Source organism: Oryctolagus cuniculus, chromosome 12 (genome assembly GCF_964237555.1).
Source record: "Oryctolagus cuniculus chromosome 12, mOryCun1.1, whole genome shotgun sequence".
NCBI classification, from domain to species: Eukaryota; Metazoa; Chordata; class Mammalia; order Lagomorpha; family Leporidae; genus Oryctolagus; species Oryctolagus cuniculus.
Window position 1 is genome coordinate 66,285,052 of NC_091443.1, and position 18,484 is coordinate 66,303,535.

Genomic DNA, 18,484 nt, shown 5'->3' on the forward strand with positions numbered 1-18,484 from the left:
TCCAGCACCCGTCAATACTCAGAAAATATTCTCCAAAAGCACAGTATAAATGTTCCTGACACGACTTCTAAGGCTTTGGGTCGGTATTGTGGTGCATCGGGGTAAGCTGCTGTTTATGACACCACTGTTAGTTCAAGGCCCACTGCTCCACTTCCAACTCAGCTCCCTGCTAATGTGCCTGGGAAAGCAGCAAAAGATGGCCTACTTGGGCCATGAATACTTGGGCTCCTGCCACCCATGTAGGAGACCCAGATGGAGTTTCAGGCTCCTGCCTTCTGCCTGGCCCAGTCCTGGCTATTGCGGCCATTAGAGGGGTGAACCAGCAGACGGAAAATCTCTGTCTCTGTCTCCTTCTCTTTGTAACTCTGCTTTTCAAATAAATAAAATAAGTCTCAGAACAAAAACCTTCTAAGGCAGGGGTGGGGGAAAATCATTTGGTCTGGCCCTGCCAAGGCAACGACTGGCAGGACTTGAAATTCAATACATCTATAGCAGGCTAATTTTTAAGTTGATAATTTTGTATGACCTGAGAATGATGTTATAAATGGCCCTTGGCAGAAAAAAAGTTTCCCCACCCCTGCCTAATGAATAGAACTTAAAAGATGAATAATTCCTTAACTGAGCATGATGCAAATCTAGAAAGGTAAAGGGCATACTTAATCTGGTAGTCACTCACAGAAAATGTGGGTTACATCTGTAGGGAGAAAAAGCCTGGTTACTCATAAGGTGCCATACTGGGCAGTGCTCAAGAGAACTGGCACCACCATACGACTCATCTAGGTCTGGCACACATCCACACTCTCCTGATGCTCCCACTTTTCTCCTCAATTTTTTCCCCAAAAAAGTGTTAACATAATAATGGCTGATGGCATCTTCTAAGAAGCAGCATCGTGGAAGGTATAACCCGGTCTTTAGAGTGAGACCTTCGTTCGAACCCTGGTACTATCTACTCTCTAGCTGTGAACACTTGTTTCATTGTAGTGTTCTGCTATAAACTGCTCCTAAGAGACTGGGGTAGCTGTGGCAAACTTAGAGATGAGAATCACAAAGCAGTCCTCCCCTTCCCCACATCATCATAGTTGTATTCCTGCCAGTTACCTAGTACCTGCCCCACTGATAGCCTTGCCGAAGGCCCACCCAGCTGTAGCAAACTATTTATTTCCCAGAAAAGGCGCTGTGAAGTCTTAAGAATCTCAAGTTAAATCTCCAACTCTTTGTTCAGTTTGTCCTCATCTAACAGCCAACATGCCCCTTTCCATATACTTGGTTTTCTGTTAATCATCTTTCACACTCATTGATATGCAAAATTAATTAAAAATTTGAGAAAAAGTGCTGTATTACATCCAAAATATTAACATTTATAGTTATTAATGAACTATTTAGGTACTTTCAGTCAAGGTACTACAAAGCTTTCCAGTACTGACTGAAGACTAATAAGGTATACTAAAGTAGTACACTTAATACCATTAAAGCTATTATCTTGAGAAAAAATTTATTTATTTCAAAGGCAGAGTGACAAGAACACAAGAGAGGAAGTGAAAAAGAGAGCTATCATCCACTGGTTCACTTCCCAAGTTACCACAACGGCAAGGGCTGGGCTAGAAGCCAGGAACTCCATCTGGGTCCCCCAAATGAGTTACAAGGGTCCAAGTCCTTGGACCATTATTCCCTTCTTTTCCAGGAGTGTTATCAGGGAGCTGGACTGGAAACCGAGCAGCCAGGACTCAAATTGGTACTTTGGATATGGGATTCCGGCGTTGCAAGTGGTGGCTGTGCCACAACACCGGCCCCAGCCACTTCCTTTTTAAATGTGAATTTCACGAAGTATGAACAACTTAGAGGACAAATTAAGGTTCAGTTTTAAAGATGAAGAACTAAGACATTTCAATGATCTCACAAAGCTCACCAGGAAACAAACTGTCTGTTGAAAGGGGATAACTGGGCCAGTGCCGCGGCTCACTTGGCTAATCCTCCACCTGTGGTGCCGGCATACCTGGTTCTAGTCCCGGTTGCTCCTCTTCCAGTCCAGCTCTCTGCTGTGGCCTGGGAAGGCAGTGGAGGATGGCCCAAGTGCTTAGGCCCTGCACCCGCATGGGAGACCAGGAGGAAGCACCTAGCTTCTGGCTTTGGATCGGCGCAGCGCGCCAGCTGTAGCAGCCATTTGGGGGGTGAACCAACGGAAAAGGAAGACCTTTCTCTCTAACTCTGCCTGTCCAAAAAAAAAAAAAGGATAACTGAGAATTTAAAGAAGACACCAATTTTAATGGGGCAAGATCGGTGACAGGAAACCAAGTCAAGGTGCTCATGTACCTCAGCAGTGTCCAGTAAATCTGCAATAATGGAAATGTTACACATCTATGTCTATTACAGTAGTCATAACCAACATTTGGCTATTGAGCACTTAAAATGTGGCATGACTAAATCACTTAATTCCAATTCCTAATTTTACTTAATTTTAATTATGTTGTTTCAATAGTCACTTGTTGCGCATAGCTCCTATGTTGGGCAGTTGGGAAGCCATTACAACTCCTATACATGCAGAGGTTAAGGAAAAAGAACAATTAATTACAGACACTTGGAGTGACACAGACTAGAGCTTTGTCTTGTAGAACGGGACTACATTGACAGGAGCTGTAGCATTGGACGGAATGTAGCCATTGCCAACCTGCAGTCTAGCAGAATATCCTGACTCACTCTTCTTGCCCACATTCCTCTCTCGTGCCTGACTGGTGGACTCAACTAGAAACTAGAGGACACAGTACACTAATGTGGTCATTAAAGTCAGCTTGTTGAGACAGAGTGTAATGAAGGGTGGAGAGTAGATCTAGAGTAAAACATACTATGAACGTAACACATCGAATGCTTGGTACACTGGCACAGATCTAAATAAATATGGAACCAGCAGCAAAAAAAAAATTATCAAAAATGGTTTTGGTTTTTCACTGAGTCCTACAAATGTTTCTGGTAGTTAAAGCTATTGCAGAGTTCTCTGTTGCACTAAAGAGCACAATGCTTTAATCAAACTCTAATTGTAGTTATTCCAGGGTTCATATATGAAGAAAATTACGTCAATACCATGTCCATTCAGCTATATTCAACACTACACACACACACACACACACACACACACACACACATATTTTCTTTTAGTTTTCCTTATTTTATTTGACAGGCAAAGACAATCTTCCATCTGCTGGTTCACTCGCCCAGTACCTGCACCAGCCAGGCCTATGTTAGGCTGAAGCCAGGAGCCTGGAACACCATCCAGGTCTCTTATGTCAATTGCAGGGACCCAGGTATTTGAACCATCTGCTGCCTTCCAGGGTGTTCTGATCTAGCAGGATGCTAGATCAGAAGCAGATTGCCTGGGACTCAAAAAAGGTACTGATATGGGATGCCCCAAGTGACAACCACACACCCGTCTCAACTCTGTGTTGACATCAAATATCTGTGTGAAGCTTTTTCCAAGGCACCTTCTCAAATCACAAGGCTCAGGATTGGCACATTTTTTCCTTGACTTAGGTAAAAGGCCATTTTAACTCAATAAATGCTTAAACTTAGATTACCTAATTGGAGGAAGACCAACAAACAGAACATATGAATACAAAGGCTTGTATGGCCTCTGTATTCTAGCTAGATTTTACTTTTTTACTATCCTAATGATTGTTATTATGTATTTTATAATCTTTTACACTTTCTGTGCTGAATATAGTTAAGGGAAAAAAAGGGGAGGAAATGGCAATACCTATAGCCAGAGTCAAGTCCTATTTATGGAAACCTTTATTATCTACTTTAGTGGGTCCTGAATATACCCGAGTCCAGTCCTTACTGCTCAGTACTTAAAGACGACAGGTCTAATGTTACTGCATGGGGGTTGAAGTAAGTGCCAAAGGAAAAGCAGTTCCCACCTCCTCCAAGGAGCAAGAGCTGTTGCTCTTCAGGAAGGAGGATGCTAGTATGATTGTGTAACATTAGAGGCCAGGGCACAGATGTTGTGTCAATCTGATACTCAGAGCTCAGTCCTGTAGTCAAATTGATCACAGTCACTCCAGGAAACGAGGAGGAATTAATCCACACTCCTCCCACCAACAACAGCTTTCCATTGAGCACGTGAGCTGTGTGGGAATATCTTGGGGTAATGGGAGGCTGAATGCCTACTGATTCCCAGAGGAATCCGCAAGAAACTGGTTTCAGAAAGAATACAGAGTTCAATGGCTGCTCAGAAGCCCCCAGGCCTCCAGCAATAAGGGCTCCCCCTTGCCAACCGCAGGCACTGTGGGAATGTCGAGCTTCAGGTGCAGTCCCCTCCACAGGGATCCTGACCCAGGTCATTGTCTCTAAATGGAGGAAATGCCAGTCACTGAATACAGGTTCCACCACGCTTCGACCCCCATACACAAACAGGTATTTCTGATTCTGACAGGACACTTCTGTCGCCGAATGCCGCCAACATGACAAAGAGAAATCTTCTGGGTCAGTCTTCGTTACGGTCACGTGCACACCCTCACTGCTATTATCTTCACTCTTAGGAAGATGAAGTTTGAGAACCTTCCAGGCTGGATTTACTGGGGAAAGTCTCCCTCCCAGAATGAGAACCTGAGTATCCGAAAGTCTCGTCATTGTGTGATAAAGGCGTCCATCCCACTGAGCCCCTGTCTCCCAACTGCATATCTGGCTGCCTTTCCATTCAAAGGTACAGTCTCTTGAGAGCAGGTGAAACTTGCTCACGCGGCAGTGCCGTGCGTCCTGCTCTCCAAATCCTCCTGTAGTGAGAATGGTGCTTGGGCTCAAGAGGACGGAGGCATGGCCGTATCTCTTAAGGTCTGGACCCTGGATGTCCCTTGTGGCTACACTGGCAGGGAAGACTCCTGAAGGGGAAGCTGGATCTATCCGGGGAAACTCCTCTGAGGGTGGGAACACCAGAGTTCGGGAGAAAGTGTCTCCCCGAGAAGCTGCCAGAATGAAATAGTGGGCGCACTTCAGATGCCACTCCTCAAACTCGTCAAAGGGTTCCAGATTTTCCATTCTCTGGCGTTCTTGTGCGGGGAGAAAGCGCTGGTAGAATTCATTCATGTCCACGGCACTGCAGGCAGTCCAGCCAGCGTGAAGGAAGCGGTCCCTCTGGGCCTCCACGTCAGGAAAGCGGTCCAGGCCATGGAGCGGCGAATTCAGCTGCCGAAAATGTTGCAGCATGAACTGGCCAAAGGCGTCTTCCGGCCTCATCTGCTCGTAGATCACGAAGAGAGCATCAGAAAACCGCTGGGCTGCCCAGGCGATGAGGGCCGCGGCATCATCTGGCTCGAGGTAGGTCAGCACGGCCTCTGCCAGGAGCAGAGTGGGCGAGTCCGCACCGAGGCCCGCTCCGGCCAGGGCCTCGTCCAGTCGCTGCAGCTGCCGCAGGTCCAGGCCCAGGATGCGGTAGTCCAAGCTCTCAAAGCACAGCGCTGACGCCAGGTCCCCCTTCCGGAAAGGGCCGGTTAACGCGCACAGTTCTGGCGTCTCTCCAATTCTCTCCGCTTTGCGCCGCGCCACCTCCGGGAAATCCACCTCCCAGACAGCAGCCCCGGCGAGGCGGCCTGCAGTTTTGAGGCGGAAATACAGCGAGTCGGAGCCTGCACCCAAAGACAGGATCTGGGAACGACGCCCTTCGGGGTGCGCGCAAGCCCGCTCCAGGAAGGCGCGCACGCAGTGCCCCACGGCGCGTGCGCGGACGTAGTAGCCGCGGTGGATCAGCGGCGCGCGGCGCGCGGCTCCAGGAACCAGCAGCGCGGCGAAGGCGTCCTGCACGTACCCGCGCGCGGCCAGGGAGCTCTTGCTGAGGGCGCTGCTGTCGTTGGTGCTCTGCACTGCTCCCGCCCGACGCTCGCGGCTCCGCGGGCCCATGGCCAGGAGAGACTCAGGAACGGCGGCCCGGCACGGTCACGAGCCGCTCTTTCGCGCCTGTAATGCACACCTCACAGATTTCCGTACGGGGAGGGGGGGGGGATTTAAAAAAGAAACCCTTCCTCTGGACTTCCTCTTCCGCGCACGAATGTGCGTCACTTCCGGGGAGAGCGTACGGCGCCAATGAGCTCAGGAAGGGGTAGCTTGTGCTAAAATACGAGGGCGATTGACCTTTTTTTGGTTCTGCCGGGAAGACAGCGTGCTACCCCTGTGATATGTGTGTTAGGGGAGGGCCGCTTGCATTTTTCTGTACCAGCTTTTCAGTCTGAAGAGAAAACATGTTTAGAGCCTCATAGTTGCGAAATCTCCAGGTGAGTCTCTGGGGACTGACGACCTGACTCCTTGAATAGCGAAGGAGTGGTCAGCACCACGGACCTCTTCTGGGTGCTGATTAATAATAGTTGCTAATTGCGTTTTTGTTGTCAAAGGGGCTACATTTAAACCTGAAGACAAACCGGTGAGGTCAGGTGCAAAGTGAAGAAACTGATCTTAACATCTAATTTACAGGTATTTACAGTAAACGGCCTCCCTCAGGTAACTTGATTCCCTTGTACCCCCAGCTCTGTGCTGGGCTGTTTCCCGTCTATAAAGCGACACTCCCCCTCCACTTCCAAAATGGTGTGATTCCGAGGCGATGCTGAAGGCATGCGAGGAAGGGGAGATCCTGGGAGCGAGGTCGTTATTCCCTGTGATGTGTCTGAGCCTTGTTTTTCAGGAAGGAACCCAGGTTGGAGTCCGAAATAACCATAGATTGGATGGCTGGGAGTCAGTAGGAAGCTGCTTCCAGAGATATTTAGGACATTTACAATTTATTGGTTAGGATTTGGTGACTTGACTGCAATAGAGAATGAAATCAGCTTGACTCTATGTTGTGGTTAACTGGAAGTAGTATCACATAGTGGTTAAGAGCAGTTTGGGAATCCAGCCAGGACTTAGAACACTGGCGTCAAGAAAAAGTTGGGGTCAGGATAAAGATTTGTTCATTGAAAGATGTCATTTAGCTTGGGTGTTTAAGAGCTCGGTAGGGAAAGCAGTTTGTGTGTAACATTCAGGACAGATCCATTTTTCAGTGAATGGGAGATAAGCTAATGGAGACATTCACTCTAAATTCCACTTTGCAGGCGCTTATTTAGCTCAAGAAGGAAAAGAGGACAATAGCTAATGAAGATTGTGGGATAAAGAAGAGTTTTTCCTTTGTTTTGTTTTCAGATGGAAGCAAATAAAGCAGGTACCTTTTTGTCCCCGAGGGAAATCAGCCAGTGGAAAGGGAGGGGTTGAACTCACTGGAGGAGTAAGGACTTGTAGTAAGGTAATAGGCCTGGGGACAGAAGAGTGAACCTTTTTTCCCTTGATTCATGAGGGAAAAAAAGTGTGGGTAAAGATAAGGTTGGATGTGAGATGAAGACTGAGAAATAGAAGGGAGTCGTGCCTGATAGCTCTGTTTCCTCTGTGCAGTTGGTGGCAGGGTTGTCAGTTTCGAGTAAAGCAGTTGGATGCAATGGAACACTGGAAGAGTTTGGAATTACCTCTGAGGGGCCTGGCTGGAGGGCTCCCCTGAGCTTCCTGGGTCTTTGGATCTTCTGTAAAGTGAGAGGACTAGTGCTGATCTGTGAAGTATCTCAGAATTGATTGAGAGCCAAATGGGGGAAAAGGAGTTGAAAGACTGAAAAAACCAGAGCTCTGTAGAAATGGCTTTATTTAATAACAAGTTAGTAGGCTGAAGATGTTATGTTTAAAATACGAATGTCTTTTTTTTGCAAAGAGACCAAGAAAAGTGATTTTTTTTTTTTGACAGGCAGAGTGGACAGTGAGAGAGAGAGACAGAGAGAAAGGTCTTCCTTTTTCCGTTGGTTCACCCTCCAATGGCCGCAGCGGCTGACGCGCTGCGGCCGTCGCACCGCGCTGATCCAAAGCCAGGAGCCAGGTGCTTCTCCTGGTCTCCCATGGGGTGCAGGGCCCAAGTACTTGGGCCATCCTCCACTGCACTCCCAGGCCACAGCAGAGAGCTGGCCTGGAAGAGGGGCAACAGGGACAGAATCCGGTGGCCCGACTGGGACTAGAACCCCGTGTGCTGGCGCCGCAGGTGGAGGATTAGCCTATTAAGCCGCGGCACCGGCCAGAAAAGTGATTTAAGAGGAAAGAGAATAGGGCAAAATGTATGATTTTGGTGTTCTAGGATTTTTTTCCTTCTATTAAATATTTTTTAAAAATTTATTTTCATTTGAAAGGCAGATTTTGGCTGGTGTTGTGGTACAGCAGATTAAACTGCTACCTGCAATGTTGGCATCCCATATGAGCACTGGTTCAAGTCCTGGATGCTCCACTTCAAATTGAGCTCCCTGCTAATGTGCCTTGGAAAGGCCTGAGTGCTTGGATCCCTGCCACCCATGTAGGATACCAGTATGGAGTTCCTGGCTCCTGCTCAGCCCCTGCCATTACAACAGCTTGGGGAGTGAACTAGTAGATAGAAGATCTCTGTCTTCCCCTCTCTCTCTGTAACTCTGTCTTTCAAATAAATAAATAAATCTTAAAAAAAAAATGGAAAGAAAGGCAGAGACAGAGATGTTCCATCTGGTGATTCACTCCTCAGATATCCTCAACAGCCAAGGCTGGTCCAGGCTAAAACCAGCAGCAGGGAACTCTGTCCAGGTATCCCATATAAGTGGCAGGAACCCAACTTCTTAGGGTATCACCTTTAGCCTCCCATGGTGTGTGTGAGTAGGACGCTGCATCCCAAGCAGAGAAACTCCAAAATGGGATACCTGTGTCTAAGTGGCATCTTAACACCTGAGTCAAAGACCCTCTCTGCCCACCCTGTTTTTTCCTTTTGTAATCTCAGTTTATTCTTATGTAAAATGGGAGTAATAATACCTCATGAGTTGTAAGAATTTAATTAATCATTGAGGTTTATCTCAGTGTCTGGTTTATAGTGCACAATAAGTAGTACCAAATATTTTTATTATTTTGAGTGGTCAAAGAAGCATGAAAAAAGTTTCCTGGGAGACTGGAGACTTGGTTTGGGCCTTGTTGTAGCTTGTTGAAATTTTATTAATGTAGAAAGATCTGAACCCAGTGTTTTTGCCTTTCAGTCCCTTCGTTCTCAGCTGCTTCTGATCCAGGCCAAAAGTAGCTCAAGAAGGTTGGATTTGTCAGGGCTTGCTTTCATGGGAAGCAGCATCTTCTGCAAGGAATAGCGTCTTTTTAAAAATGTGTAAAGATGATGCTTGTTTTGGTGGCTTTCAGATCTCCACAGGTTAACATAGTAGCCAGGGGGTCCATAAATGTACTCCAGGGTGGTGAAAGATCAGTCTAGGGGATGGCTAAGTGAGGCACAAATTAGGTGAGGATTCAGGAATAGAATCGAAAATGTATATGAAAAGCTAGCCACCCATATTTTTTTTTTTTTAAGAATTATTTATTTGTTTATTTGAAAGGCAGAGTTACAGAGAGGCAGAGGCTCAGAGAGAGAGAGAATCTTCTGTCCGCTGGTTCACTCCCCAAATGGCTGCAACGGCCAGAGCTGAGCCAGTTGAGCCAGCTGAGCCAATCCTAAAGCCAGGAACTGGAAGCCTCTTCTGGGTCTCCCACATGGGTGCAGGGCCCAAGGGCCTGGGCCATCTTCTACTACTTCCCAGGCCACAGCAGAAAGCTGGATTGAAGTGGAGCAGCTGGGACTCGAAACAGCGCCCATATGGGATGCTGGCACTGTAGGCAGCAGTCTTACCTGCTATGCCACAGTGCTGGCCCCACCACCCACCTTTTTTTTTTTTTTTTTTTTTTTTTGACAAGCAGAGTGGACAGTGAGAGAGAGAGAGAGACAGAGAGAAAGGTCTTCCTTTTTTTTTTTTTTTTTTTCCGATGGTTCACCCGCAATGGCCGTTGCGGCCGGCACGCTGCGGCCGACGCACCGCGCTGATCCGATGGCAGGAGCCAGGTGCTTTTCCTGGTTTCCCATGGGGTGCAGGGCCCAAACACTTGGGCCATCCTCCACTGCACTCCCTGGCCACAGCAGAGAGCTGGCCTGGAAGAGGAGCGACCGGGACAGAATCTGGCGCCCCGACTGGGACTAGAATCTCGTGTGCCGGCGGGCGCCGCAGGCGGAGGATAAGCCTATTGAGCCGAGGAACCGGCCTCCACCACCCATCTTAAATGCCATTGTAGGCTGTCAACTCTTTGTCTAAACATAAAATTTCTTCACCTTTTCTGTTTGTGATAATAAAGGTGTATTGTAAGCACCAGTTTTTAAATTTATTTTTAAGCATTTTTTTAAGTTATAAAAATAGTTTCAAATTGCAGTATAACTTTCAAACAGCAGAAAAGTATATAAGGTACCCAAAAGTAAAATTTTCTCTCCTAACCTTTCTTTCTTTTTTCTTTTTTAAGATTTATTTTATTGGGGCCGGCACAATAGGTTAATCCTCAGCCGGTGGTGCCAGCATCCCATATGGGCGCCTGTTCTAAACCTGGCTTGCTCCTCTTCCAATCCAGCTCTCTGCTATGGCCTGGGAAAGCAGTAGAAGATGGCCCTTGTCCTTGGGCCCTTGAACCCATGTGGGAAACTCGGAGGAAGCTGCTGGCTCCTGGCTTTGGATTGGCACAGCTCCGGCTGTTGCAGCCATTTGGGAAGTGAACCAGCAGATGGAAGACCTCTCTATCTCCCTCTCACTGTCTGTAACTCTACCTCTCAAATAAATAAATAAAATAAATCTTTTTTTAAAAAGATTACAGAAAAAGTTACAGAGACAGAAAGAGAGAGGTCTTCCATCTGCTAGTTCATGCCCCAAGTGGCCACAATGGCCAGAGCTGAGCTGCTCCAAAGTCAGGAGCCAGGAGCTTCTTCCAGGTCTCCCACGTGGGTGCAGGGGCCCAAGAAATTGGGTCATCCTCCACTGCTTTCCCAAGCACATTAGCAGGGAACTGGATTGGAAGTGGAGCAGCCAGGACTCAAACCGGCACCCGTATGGGATGCTGGTGCTGCAGGCTGTGGCTTTAATTTGCTGTGCGACAGCTCTGGTTGTCCCCTAACCTTTCCTACTTCTGACCCACTTTCTAGTGTAACAGTTTTCTCTGTATCATTTCATATGTATTTTAGGCACAACAATATAAGTATGTATGATATTTGTTTATGAGTCTATGCATAAATATACATAAACATACATATATATTTTTGTTCAGGAATGCCATCTCTCTAAAGATACTATTTTTTGAAAGTGATGTAAGATCATAGAAATCTTTCCATATTGGCGTAGATATTCAGTTGGACAGATATATAATTGATTAGTTACCCTATTGATGGCATTTAGGTTATTTCCAGTTTTTTTTGCTGTTATCAACAGTGCTGCAAAAATATATTTGTATGTATCTTAAGAGATATAGGACAAATTTATGAAAGTATAATTATTAGGTCAAAACTATTTTCTTTTCTTAAATTGATAGATTTTTTAAAAATTTATTTATTTGAAAGGCAGAGTTAGAGAGATTGTCTATCCACTGGTTCACTCCCCAAATGGCTGCAATAGTTGGGGGTAGGCCAGGCCAAAGCCAGGAGCATGGGATGGGTTCAGGGGCCCAATAACTTGAGCTGTCTTCCACTGCTTTCCCAGGCACACCAGCAGGGAGCTGGATTGGAAGTGGAACAGCCGGGATCAGAACCAGCACTCATGTGGAATGCTGATGTCCTAAATGGTGGCTAAATCCATGGCACCACAACACTGGCCTTAAATTAATAGATATTGCCAAATTGTTTTCCAAAAATACTGTTTTCCAAAAAGACAGTTGCAAGTTCTACTCTCACCAGATCTTTTATTTATATTTTTGCCAATATATGATGTTCTGCTGGGCTTTGGATTTTTTTCCCTGTATTTTTTTTTTGTTTGACAGGCAGAGTGGACAGTGAGAGAGAGAGAGAGAGAAAGGTCTTCCTTTACCGTTGGTTCACCCTCCATTGGCCGCCGCGGCCGGCACACTGCGCCTATCCGAAGGCAGGAGCCAGGTGCTTTTCCTGGTCTCCCATGGGGTGCAGGGCCCAAGGACTTGGGCCATCCTCCACTGCACTCCCTGGCCACAGCAGAGAGCTGGCCTGGAAGAGGGGCAACCGGGAAAGAATCTGGCGCCCCGACCAGGACTAGAACCTGGTGTGCCGGTGCTGCAAGGCGGAGGATTAGCCTAGTGAGCCGTGGAGCCGGCCTTCCCTGGATTTTTTTTTTTTTTTAAGATTTATTTATTTATTTGAAAGAGTTACACAGAGAGGGAATGAGAAACAGAGAGAGAGAGGTCTTCCATCCACTGGTTCACTCCCCAATTGGCCGCAATGGCCAGAGCTGCACCAATCCGAAGCCAGGAGCCAGGAGCTTCTTCTAGGTCTCCCACATGGGTGCAAGGGCCAAAGCACTTGGGCCATCTTCCACTGCTTTCCCAGGCCATAGCAGAGAGCTGGATCGGAAGTGGAGCAGCCGGGTCTCGAACCAGCGCCCACACGGGATGCTGGCACTGCAGGCAGTGGCTTAACTTGTGATGCCACAGTGCTGGTCCCTTTCCTGGATATTTTTATAAGTCATCTAGGTGAACATTAAAATAAAATTTTAATAAATAATTTTGGGAATATTTTGATTAACATTTACTTTGTAAGTCAGTTTATGACAAATTGACATTACCCATGGAAGAATGAAGTTTTAAAAAATTTTTTATGAAGTCTTTTATGTTTTTCAGCAGATATTAAACACCATCAATTTAATAGCCCATCAATTTTATTTGTCACTGTTAAGCACTTTCTAAAGCATTACAGTGAAATGCCACTTTTATCTAACCCTGAGTTTGCCTTTCTATAGATTCCTGTGGTTCTGTTTAGTCTTATACAAACTACTTTCAGAAGTGAAGAGTAATGAGGATTTATTTATTACCCACAATGTGCTAGACCCTGTGGTAGGTACTAGGGTGGTAAAATAAAAAATAATCCCCATTGAGATACAGTCTAGTAAGAGAGAAGTCAGTGATTGAGATGTAAGGTGATAAAGGTTCTGAGTTAAAAGTTGTCACCAGAGGGCCTGACACTGTGGTGTAGCAGCTAAAGCTACCACCTGTAGTCCTAGCATCCCATATGGGTGCTTGTTTGAGTCCTGGCTGCTCCACTCCCAATCCAGCTCTCTGCTGATGGCCTGGGAAAGCAGTCGAAGATGGCTCAAGTGCTTGGGTCCCTGCACCTGTGTGGGAGACCCAGAAGAAGTTCCAGGCTCCTGGCTTCAGATCGGCACAGCTCCGGCCATTGAGGCCTTTTGGGCAGTGAACCAGTGGATGGAAGACCTCCATCTCTCTCTCTCTCCTTCTTCTCTCTCTCCCTTTCTGCCTCTGTCTCTGTGTCTCTGTAACTCTGCCTTTCCAATAAATAAATAAATCTTTAAAAAAGAAAAGGTTGTCACCAGATCGTAGGTAACAGAGGGAAATTTAAATTACCCTTCTAACCCTCACAACTACCCTGTATCTTTACTTCATTTCTACAAATAAGGAAATTGAAACTATGAGGATAAATGAGTTTAGGCCACTTCACTACTAAACTGCAGACCTGGTAAAAAGATAAACCTAGGTCCATCTGACTCTTGATACTGCTGCTCTTCCTTTGTATATTAACAATTCAAAAATGTAAATTTTGGTTTTACACAAAATAGGCCTTTTAAGGTTTTTAATTTTTAAAGTAGGTTTATAGAAAGCATCAACAGGTAAATGAGCCATTTCTGTTTCTAGTTCAGATTGTTTAGTGATAATTTCTCCACCTCAGACTTAAGTGAGCTGTGGAGAAGCTTTTGCCTTTGAAGAATTAATTGACAGGATTCCATTTGTTTGCTTTTATATCACCATCTGAAAACACATTTGTTAAAAATAGGTGAAGCTGAGCCCAGACCTACCTAGTGAGCTCATCTCATCAAAATATGTGGAAATAAAATAATCTGAAGAAAATTCAGGACCACAGAATTTACTGACTGAAATACGCTGTATTTTGCACACCAAGAGTAAGAGTGGAGAGGAACCATTTTTTCCCTGCTGAAATCATGGTGGAGGTGGAGGAACAGCACCAGTCATGGAAGACAGACTTTTACCTGGAACTACCAAAAGTGGTGAGCATTCAACTGTGGAATTCTTGAGTGATTGCTAATTATAATGACTTTTATATTGTTTCTTTTCACACACAAAAAAAGTAAATCTTAGGTAGATAAATCTAATATGTGATTTGCCTAGTATGGACTACAGATATCCAGTACTTGGGATAATGATATGAATTTGGGTGATACTTAATGATGTTTTCCCTTTTCTTAGGAACTTCATGCCCACTTGAATGGATCCATTAGTTCTAATACCATGAAGAAGTTAATAGCCAAGAAGCCAGACTTTAAAATCCACGATGAGATGACTATGATTGAGAAAGGAAAGAAAAGAACTCTTGAAGAGTGAGTTTGGGGAGATTGTAAACATACTTTTTTTTCTGTAACAGTAGTTTGAGATTATAAGTGAAATATAAGAATTTAGATTTTAGTAGTTAAATAATGCAGCCGGCGCCGCGGCTCACTAGGCTAATCCTCCGCCTAGCGGCGCCGGCACACCGGGTTCTAGTCCCGGTTGGGGCACCGGATTCTGTCCCGGTTGCCCCTCTTCCAGGCCAGCCCTCTGCTGTGGCCAGGGAGTGCAGTGGAGGATGGCCCAGGTGCTTGGGCCCTGCACCCCATGGGAGACCAGGAAAAGCACCTGGCTCCTGGCTCCTGCCATCGGATCAGCGCGGTGCGCCGGCCGCAACGCGCCAGCCGCGGCGGCCATTGGAGGGTGAACCAACGGCAAAGGAAGACCTTTCTCTCTGTCTCTCTCTCTCACTGTACACTCTGCCTGTCAAAAAAAAAAAAAAAAAAAAAAAAAAAGTAGTTAAATAATGCAGGCATCTGGCTCAGAGAATATAACCTTGACATACAGCATTTTTTCAACTGTGAGAGTGTGAACAGTATTTTCAATGATTTGTGTTGTTTATGAAGTCATATAATAATGAAGTATTCTGTAGCCTTGAAAATATGGGCATATTGATGTTTTCCCCCAGTTTGCAGCTACTAGGGACTAGGGTAGGGTTGGAGAGGGTAAACTAGTGTTTCTTTTTTAAAAGTATCAGTAAGGGAGCCGGCACTATGGCATAGCAGGTGAAGCCACCAGCCTGCAGTGCCAGCATTCCATATGGGTGCTGGTTAGAGTCCCGGCTGCTCCACTTCCGATCCCACTCTCTCCTATGGCCTGGGAAAACAGTAGAAGATGGCCCAAGTCTTTGGGTCCCTGCATCTGGATGGGAGACCCAGAAGAAGCTCCTGGCTTCTGGCTTTGGATCAGCGCAGCTCCGGCCATTGCGGCCAATTGGGGAGTGAACCAGCGGATGGAAGACCTCTCTCTCTGTACCTCTCCTTCTCTCTCTCTGTAACTCTGACTTTCAGATAAATAAATAGATCTTTCAAAGTTAATATAATGTTTAAAAATTTTTTTCTGTAGTTCTGTGTAAGTATAAATATATATATACTTACTATTAGCCTATAATCAATTAATTCAGATTAGTGAGTTTCTCTTGAAGTTTTTGATGACTAGATTATGTTAAAATTTTTCATTCATGTTGCAGATGTTTCCAGATGTTTCAGATAATTCATCAGCTTACTACTAGTCCTGAAGATATTCTAATGGTAAGATATGAGGGAATTTTTAGGATAGTTTAAAATTTGTGTATTAAATTTATGTCCATCTGTTGTTTCATATGACCTTTTGCTCTTAAGGGTCTGATAAAAAATATTTTCTTCTTTATTCTAACAATTCTTTTCAAAACCAGTATAAGACAATTGTGTAAGTTACAGCTAATGTAAAAGACCGTGTTCATTATAAAAAATAGAAGAATCAAGTTCAGCATCTTCTATTGGAGAGGACAGAATGGAGGAGAAAATCGGATCCAGTTTTCTGTAGAGTGTATCATACGAAGTACTTGAAAACAGATGGGCATGTTCTTGATAAAGGTTTATCTGTACTACATAGGAGACCTTTTAACTGCTTGGATGGACATGCTAGAGAATGAAGCCATTCCTGAGGTGCTTAGAGATTGAGTGATGAATCCCTAGGGAAATCATGCCTTCCAGGTAGGGATGACGGACTAGAGGATACCACTGGGTTCTCTTATCTGAAGCTTTGACAGACTGGCTTTTGTATCATTGAACTGACCAGGATGGCATTTTAGTTATTTTTTAAAAAAGATGTATTTATTTTATTTGAAAGATAGCATATCATAGAAAGAGAGAGGAAGAGGGGAAAGATCTTCCATTTGCTGGTTCAGTCTCCAAATGCCTCCAAACAGTTAGGGCTAAGCAACACTGAAGCCAGGAACCAAGAACTCTAACCAGGTCTTCCATTGTGGCAGGAACTTAAGCACTTAGGCCATCACCCGTTGCCTTCCAGGCACATTAGCAGGAAGTTGGATTTGAAGTGCAGAGTAGCCCGGACTCGAACCAGGCACTCCAGTATAGGATGTGGGCATCCCAAGTGGTGGCTTAACCCATTGGGCCACAACATCCACCTTTAAGATGGGTTTTTAAATACTGTGTTCATAAATGGAAAGAAGCAAAATCTTGCCAGTGTTCTTAACCATTAGGGAAAATGCAAAGTAAGAAGCATAACCAGGGGCCAGTGCTGTGGCATAGTGGGTGAGGCCGCCGCCTGTGATGCCGGCATCCATATGGGCGCCAGTTAAAGTCCCAGCTGCTTCACTTCCAATCAGCTCTCTGCTATAGCCTGGGAGAACAGTAGAGGATGGCCCAAATCTGTGGGAGACTGGAAGGAGGCTCCTGGCTTTGGATCAGCACCCAGCTCTGTCTGTTGCAGCCATTAGGGAGTGAACTTTCTCTCTCTCTCTCTCTCTCTCCCCCTCTACCTCTACCTCTACCTCTCTGTAACTCTTTCAAATAAATAAATAAATACAATTTTTTTTTTTAAAAAAAGCATAACCTATGTTTCTGGAGAACTAACTTGACTGGTCAAGAAAAAGTTTCCTCCTCAGGGGCTGGCACCGTGGCTCACTTGGTTAATCCTCCGCCTGTGGCACAGGCATCCCATATGGGCGCTGGTTCTAGTCCCAGTTGCTCCTCTTCCAGTCCAGCTCTCTGCTGTGGCCTGGGAAGGCACTGGAGGGTGGCCCAGGTGCTTGGGCCCTGCACCCACATGGGAGACCAGGGGGAAGCACCTGGCTCCTGACTTTGGATTGGCGTAGCTTCGGATCGGCGTAGCTCCGGCTGTAGTGGCCATTTAGGGGGTGAACTAACGGAAGGAAGACCTTTCTCTTTGTCTCTCTCACGTCTAACTCTGTCAAATAAATTTTTAAAAAAGTGAAAAAGTTTCCTCCTTTGTGGAGACTGATCATAGTGATAAGTAGTGAGTAAATTAATCACCTTTTAGAGGAGAGTTAACTCTGTAATAATTTAGTTCAACAAGAGTTGATCCAGTGCTCAAAATGTTCTGGGTACCGGGCCTTCTTGATCTAAAGAGCAAGAGACAATCCTGCCTCTGAGGAATTTATAATCATGTTGCAGGGACAGACCCAGAAGCGGATAAATTCAACATAATGTGGTAAGTTCTAATTAGAGACTTGCACAGGGATTTATGGGCACCCCAAGGGCGTTCTCTTGCAGCCACTCTAACAGATCCATTGAGCCCTGCTAGGAATATCCACGACAGGGGCTTTGATCTCACTTTGTTGCTGGGTGTTACCAAGGAAAATGATACAATTTTAGATTCGAGAACTTAACTCCATGAGTATATAGAACCATATTCATCATTTCAAAATGAAAGTTAGTAAAAAGTTGTATTAGATGAGAAAGATTCTGTACATTTTTTTTTAAGATTTATTTTTTATTTATTTGAAAGAGTTAGAGAAAGGAGAGGCGGGGGGCAGGGTGTCTTCCTTCTGCTGGTTCACTCCCCAATTAGCCACAACGGCTGGAGCTGCGCCAATCTGAAGCCAGGAGCTTCTCCTGGATCTTCCACACAGGTGCAGGGGCCCAAGGATTTGGGCCATCTTCTACTGCTTTCCCAGGCCATAGCAGAGAGCTGAATCGGAAGTGGTGCAGCCAAGACTTTAACCAGCGCCCATGTGGGATGCTGGCACTGCAGGCAGTGACTTTACCCGCTATGCCACAGTGCTGGCCCTGGTTCTGTACATTTGATTTAGTACTGCTAGAATGACACTGAGATGTCCAATTTAACAAATGAAACATCTGTGAGACAAAGCTAAGAGATTTTTTTAAAATTTTTTAAGTATTCTTTCTTTTTTTTTAAAGATTTATTTATTTGAAAGTCAGAGTTACACAGAGGAGAGGCAGAGAGAGAGAGAGAGAGAGAGAGATCTTCCATCCGCTGGTTCACTCCTCAGTTGGCCGCAACGGCAGGAGCTATGCGGATCCGAAGCTAGGAGCCAGGAGCCTCTTCCGGATCTGCCACGTGGGTGCAGGGGCCCAAGCACTTGGGTCATCTTCTGCTGCTTTCTCAGGCG

The 18,484-nt window shown here is 45.6% G+C and overlaps 2 protein-coding genes across 8 annotated transcripts in view; one reads left to right on the forward strand and one right to left on the reverse strand.

The window, feature by feature from the left end:
* Positions 1-3,139: 3,139 nt before the first annotated feature.
* On the reverse strand, positions 3,140-5,883 carry LCMT2 (leucine carboxyl methyltransferase 2). Its single transcript, XM_051822461.2, has one exon. It carries the CDS (start codon positions 5,881-5,883, stop codon positions 3,826-3,828), a length of 2,058 nt encoding a protein of 685 aa, XP_051678421.2. The 3' UTR covers positions 3,140-3,825.
* Positions 5,808-18,484, forward strand: part of MAPDA (N6-Methyl-AMP deaminase) — a 37,221-nt gene continuing 24,544 nt past the window's right edge. For 3 of the 7 annotated variants that reach the window (XR_011380883.1, XM_008269104.4, XM_070054109.1), the window contains exons 1-4: positions 5,942-6,254; positions 13,820-14,051; positions 14,251-14,381; positions 15,578-15,638. Coding sequence is in view for 4 of the 7 variants with exons in the window: in XM_008269104.4 (XP_008267326.2) it covers positions 13,986-14,051; positions 14,251-14,381; positions 15,578-15,638 (258 nt within the window). In the remaining 3 variants the exon portion in view is untranslated. Of the gene's footprint in view, positions 6,255-6,371; positions 6,451-7,064; positions 7,172-13,819; positions 14,052-14,250; positions 14,382-15,577; positions 15,639-18,484 lie in introns of all 7 variants that reach the window. The other 4 variants (XR_011380885.1, XM_070054108.1, XM_070054107.1 and 1 more) reach the window with 3 other exon arrangements.